At 47.1% G+C, this 6425-nt stretch overlaps 1 protein-coding gene across 1 annotated transcript in view; it reads left to right on the forward strand.

The window, feature by feature from the left end:
* Positions 1 to 5408: 5408 nt before the first annotated feature.
* LOC307078916 (leucine-rich repeat-containing protein 38-like) overlaps positions 5409 to 6425 on the forward strand; it is a gene marked incomplete at both ends in the record, with an annotated part of 3666 nt that continues 2649 nt past the window's right edge. The window contains one exon of the mRNA XM_079740935.1: positions 5409 to 6039. Within this exon, the coding sequence (XP_079597061.1) occupies positions 5409 to 6039 (631 nt within the window). The remainder of the gene's footprint in view (positions 6040 to 6425) is intronic.

Consider the following 6425-nt stretch of genomic DNA (forward strand, 5'->3'; position numbering starts at 1 on the left):
GCTGCGCAGAGTTACAGCTCTACTGTACCGTTTGAGCCCCCGGATCCTACTTTGTAATTATGTGGATATGTAAAAGCGATTCCCTCTTCTGATAGACGGGGTCTTAGCAGAGTGTGTTCTATCGCTTAGTTTTTACCTTGACAAATGTGAACAATGAAATCATAAGAGTGGACATTTTTTTCTGTAAATGTCAGGGTGTAAAATGTGTGCCAAAGTCCTATTTGAGGGAAAAGCTGAATAATATTTTTTCAATCCACTGCCAAGTCTCTGTTTCACCCAGTGTAACCAGGAAGAGCCACCTTAAATATGCAGCATCTTGTCCTCCTTTATTGCCCATTCTAGCTATTCATGGCTGATTTGAGGGGTTGAAAATGGCCCGTTCATGCCTCTCACTGTCCTGCTTCCCCTTAACGTTGCTCTGAGACGTGATTGCCTTTATCGAGGAAGGACAGAGAGCCACTGATGTCTTAGCTGGTGAAAGAAGGAACGGAAGAATTTGGAGTAAGATGCATGAAATCGTCGGGTGAGTAGGAACTCAACTGTGAACCCATTTTGACGAGGTCTTCGTGTTCTCAAATTCACACTTTCTATATTTTTAACTGACTGACCACACCGTCCTTTGTAAGAGAAAACGTTTTTCTACTTTTAGTTTACCTTTAAATACACTCCCACCACCTTATAAAGAACAACTAACACTGAAAGGGTGGATGTTATTTGACAAATATATTTTGTTCTGGTCTGGTGTTCCCAATGCGCTGAAGTTATAAAAATGACACTGGGTTATGCTTTCAACCAAAGCAATCAAACGTGTTGATAATAAAATAAAAAAAACTTGTGAAATTACTAAGAAAATTTGACAAAAAATAGGATTGCACCACTCAACATATCCAAGACCTGTAATAGTTTGTTGTTAGTACCACCAACTAACCAATAGTCTAACAAGGTAGGAGACAGATACCTTTTTATTCTGATTAGTTGAATCAGAAATAATTGGTTATTTGTGACACTCTTCTGTATATTTTGTTAAATAGGATTATACGATGCCCTGGTTTTTACAGTGAGGCTTTTACTTTTGGAACACTTCTTCCAGTCCATTTTTATCGAGTCGTCTCTTTCTCATGGAACATGTCTTGTGTGTGAAGCCAGCGGCCATTTTTAATTGCACAAATGAACAAAACCTGTAATGTCCCCAAATTAGCCCCACAACCGATTCAGAAGGTTCTTGCTGAAACACTGCACTTTAATAAGAAATCCAATTTGTTTTTGATTTGTTTTGTTTTCTGTGTGACTTTTAGTACTATTTGTGGTTTGTTGTACTACTGTATGTATATTTGACAATACAAAGGGACTGTAGGATGTGTACGTAGTACACTGTATATAGATGAAGGGATTAGCTGTACAAAATGTCCGACTTTGGCATGGGGCTTTCATGTTGTACTAATAGCACAATTCATGTGTGAGCCTAGCCAGAGTCAACCCCCATCCATGATACTGTACACCAAATGGTGGGTTTTAAACCCTGAAAGGGTACTAGCATCTTCTTCCGTTTTTTATTATCATGAAATACGTTATCATATCACAATGTCAATGTAATGCAATTTTGCAATTACAATGTATTCATGATTTAGCCATTGAGGCACACCTTTCATGTCTATAAGCCCTTATTTGAATATGACCAATGACGTCTAAATGCCCCAATCAAAACCTTAAAGATAATTTCATATCCAATCTATTTTTCCTCCCCCAATTGGATGGTACTGAATGTAAAAGGCACCGAGAGATAAAATGGTAGTCGCTGCTAACAGTGGATATCATTTATGAATTCTTGAATTGCATGAGCCATGACCATGGTCCAGATGACTGAAGTAATATGTGAAAGTGCAAGAAACCTCCCCAGTTTCACAAATTGTATTTTATTTCTCAATGCTTTCTTAACATTAACTGCTACATCATCATTATGATCACCCACTCATGTATTCCGACCATAAAGTGGGGCTACTCGAATACTATTCTTAATCTCATTCTCCCCACATCAAATGAGATTGGATTATGTCAATTTGTCCCTAAAAAAATGTCATACGAAGAATTAAACATGCCAGTCATATTTACGTACACGTCAGTCTCCCCAAACGTCTCTATTCTCTTGAGGTGAAATGGCTGGATGACACATGGAATATTTACACCCAGATCACTCTCTCACGCTACGTGATACTATAACGTAGCACCCCTCCGACCCCCACTCCCTGCAGCAGTACACTGTGTTCGTTTCATTGTACAGACAGAACCCCACAGTATGGGCTTTTATAACTTATTGATGTGTAAACAAAGGTCAATCGATGTATGCTATCACTCTCCTACACACACACACAGACGCACACACACATACATTCACACACAGACACACGCAGACACATGCGCACATACTCACACACACACACACACAGATACACAATCATACGCATACGCACAAGCAGACACACACAGACACACATACACACACACACACACACACACACACACACACACACACGAATTCATACCCACACTCACACACACACAGACACACACCCCTGTCTGATGTCAGTCTAACTGCACTCCTTTCCCAACACCCTTAGTTTTGTACCCTGGTGGGGCTATGGTGGATTACGTCCTGTATGTTATATATCCCCCTCGATAATACAGACATTTGGACCATTCCAATCCAGGAACACGTGGATTATAAACGGGACAGGGGTCGATTTGGTAGGCGCTAAAGTGTCACGCACACATCAAAAACTAAAAATAAGTAAAAAATGAAAACACTCAGCTTCTTTTTTCTCAATCCTTACCACTGTGATCTTATACGATATTGTATGTTTGAGGATTTTTTTTAATGTGTATAGAACGCCATGTATATTTGACTGTATCCCTCTGAATTATAATTATTTGTAATACTTGTATTTGTCTATTTTTAAAAAGAAAACAAGATATGACAAGCGAAAATACACAAAAAAAAACATTTTGTAGCAATTGTCTTCAATAAAAAAGTAATGATGGCATTTAATAGCTGTGGCTTTTTCTTGAATAGTATGTATCACATTCGTACAAGCAATGTTTGACACAATTTATGGATGTTATTATTTATATAAAATTTTGCAAAAACTGTTTGTCAACGAGTTTAATTATCCAAACCGGGTGTTCCCTGCAGTTCAAACGCTGAACAGCAGAGGGCAGTAGAACCTACCGTCCGCCACGCACTGCAGAGACAGCAACGGAGAATACAATATAAATAGAATGGAAACAAATATTCAATGAAACTTATCAAGTGTTAGAGCCGCCAGTCTTAAACGTACACACGTAGCCTACGTACGCATAAAACACATAACAACATTAAATTGAATTGGACACGTGGCTCAAAATACCATACAATTGCAAAAAGGGTTTGATCTAAATAACAAAATACTGGGAGTTTACTGTAATATCTTACATGATGATCCTCCCGGTGACAGGATAGACCTGAATAAAAAATAAATCAATTTTAATTTAGGTCTATCCTTTTCAGTGATTCTTTTGACCGCTCCCAGTTTTCAGCGATTTTTTGGGACTGTTCACATGGAGCGCGGCGGTGTCGTGATCAGCTTGTTGCAGAACGCCAACACGTGGATTAAAAGGTGCGTAGCTGAGCGCGCGCCGCGGAGCCTCAGCGGCTTCTCCTCGCGGCGATGAAGACGCTCACAGGGCATTTCCCGCGTGCAACAGTGCGCTATTAGCCTATACTGTCTCATCACACACACGCACTCAAACACGCAACCACATACACGCATGCACACACATACACGCACGCACACACACACACACACACACACACACACACACACACACACACACACACACACACACCCGCCTTACGGTCGGTACGGTACGGTCCATGTGTCGTCATGGTAACAGCCCTCGGATGGAACACCCCCTCTGACCCCGATTCCTCGTGCGCCGTCCGGTGAGGAGTCGTGCATCACACGCGACAAACCAAAGACGGAGATAGAAAGGAGGAAGAGGCGCAACGAAGGAGGATTTTTTTCTATTTCAGAGCACTGGGAAGGACTGAGGAATCCATATTCTTAAAATGCTGCTGGCCGTGTATCATCACATCATACGTGAGTCCCGAGAGGCAAATAACCAAATAATTGTACCAAACCTTTTGAATGTTGAAGGCTGTTATTATTGTGGTCATTGTTATTGTTATTGGCGTGTGAATCCTACTCCTCCGTCTCAGCTAAAAGAGGAGAGTACGTGCTGAATCATTTTTTCCTCTACTTTGGTCAGGCTGGAGGTCTGGGCTTCGCCTGATCTGCTCCCCCAGATCTTGGGGCTGATGAACGCGTCTGCAGAAGACCCTCCCTGCAAAGTCGGTACACACGCGCACACGTGAGCACATACACAACCGTCTGCCAATTGAAATTCACAATGCACATGCACGCAAGCACACACACGCACACACGCGCGCACGCACACACGCGCGCACGCACACACACGCACACACACTCAAACACAAACACGTACACACACTCCCCAGCCACCCCCCACATGACAGTCGTTAGTGGTGGTTTGTGTTTACATGTTAATCCTCTCTCTCTAACTCTGGTCCTCTCTCTCTCTCTCTCTCTCTCTCTCTCTCTCTCTCTCTCTCTCTTTGTCTCTCTCTCTCTCTCTCTCTAACTCTGGTCCTCTCTCTCTCTCTCTCTCTCTCTCTCTCTCTCTCTCTCTGTCTCTCTCTCTCTCTCTCTCTAACTCTGGTCCTCTCTCTCTCTCTCTCTCTCTCTCTCTCTCTCTCTGTCTCTCTCTCTCTCTCTCTCTCTAACTCTGGTCCTCTCTCTCTCTCTCTCTCTCTCTCTCTCTCTCTCTCTCTCTCTCTCTTTGTCTCTCTCTCTCTCTCTCTAACTCTGGTCCTCTCTCTCTCTCTCTCTCTCTCTCTCTCTCTCTCTCTCTCTCTCTCTCTCTCTCTGTTATTCCTCCTATCTAGTCAGAGCCGGCGGGGCTGATCTATCCAGACCGATCGGTGCTGCTGTGATCTGCAGGAAACGCCACATCATCTTCGTCATCCAGTCACGCGCATCTCTCCCTCACCGCTGTCTGACGGCCGCCGTTTCGCGGCTGGGGTGTAAACAGGAAGTGATGTTGGCACTGGGAGACTAAGAGAGAGCGAGGGGCTAGAGAGAGAGAGAGAGAGCCGGAGAGGGAGTCTTCAGAGTCGAGCTTCGCGTTTTCTTCCCTCCCTCCTCTTCCTCTGAACTCGACGCCCTCCCTGGAAGCCATCCATGTTCAGATGACCCCCCCGCCAGCCCCCCAGGCGTAGACACCCCCCTCCTCCTCCCCCCCCCCCCCCCTTTCCCTCCCTCCCCCTCTGGCCTCTCCCCCCCTCCCCCCCAACAATGTACCCATGCATCACCCGGCTGCAGACCATCCTCGCCCTGCTCTACTCCACCATGCTGTCCAGGGGCTACACGTGCCCCCCCAGGTGCCTCTGCCCGGACCACCACACCGTGGACTGCTCCGGCCGCGCCCTCACCCACCTCCCGGGCCCCTTCCCCCTCAACGTGCGCCGCCTGCTGCTGGCCAACAACTGGATCTCCTGGATCCCGTCGGACTTCCTGCTGCTCTACAGCGACCTGGTGTACCTGGACCTGAGGAACAACTCCCTGTCCCAGCTGGAGCCCGGCACGCTCAGCACGCCCTTCTCCAGGCTGGTCTTCCTGGACCTGGGCAGCAACAACCTGACGGAGATCCCCTCGGGGTCCTTCGGGGAGTCCCGGAGCCTGATCAAGCTGCGGCTGGGGGACAACCCCTACCTGAGCGCGGTGGGGCGCCACGCCTTCCAGGGCCTCACCTCGCTGCGGGAGCTGGGGCTGGAGAGGAACGGGCTGGCGGACCTGGACGTGGGCGCCCTGGAGCCCCTGGCCTCCCTGCGGACGCTGCGCCTGGAGGGGAACCCCTGGGAGTGCAGCTGCCGCTTCGCCAAGCTGTTTGCGTGGCTCACGGAGCACCGCGACAAGCTGCCCACGGGTGAGGATAATAAGAGGCTTACGCCCCGCCATGCATGCGCCTCTAAAGCCCCGCGGGTGGAACACGGATTCGGCCACACGCCGCTGGTAATCCGGGCCGGGGCGGCCGTCGGCGATTCGGGTGATTCCGCTGCCGTCGGCGGCCGCCCCCCTTGGATGCCACACACACACACACACACACACACGCACACACACACACGCACACGCACACACACACACACACACGCACGGGCGCGCACGGTCATCAGGACAACACTGAGCCAAGAGGAAACGTTTTTTAGATTACATTTTAAGAGCCGCATGTCCACCGCCGCGGACACATTCTGTTATTGTTTGTTGTTATCCGACCACAGCTCCTGTTTAATCCCGGCGCAGGCATCATTTGTT

Source organism: Pollachius pollachius (genome assembly GCF_949987615.1).
Source record: "Pollachius pollachius genome assembly, chromosome: 8".
NCBI classification, from domain to species: domain Eukaryota; kingdom Metazoa; phylum Chordata; class Actinopteri; order Gadiformes; family Gadidae; genus Pollachius; species Pollachius pollachius.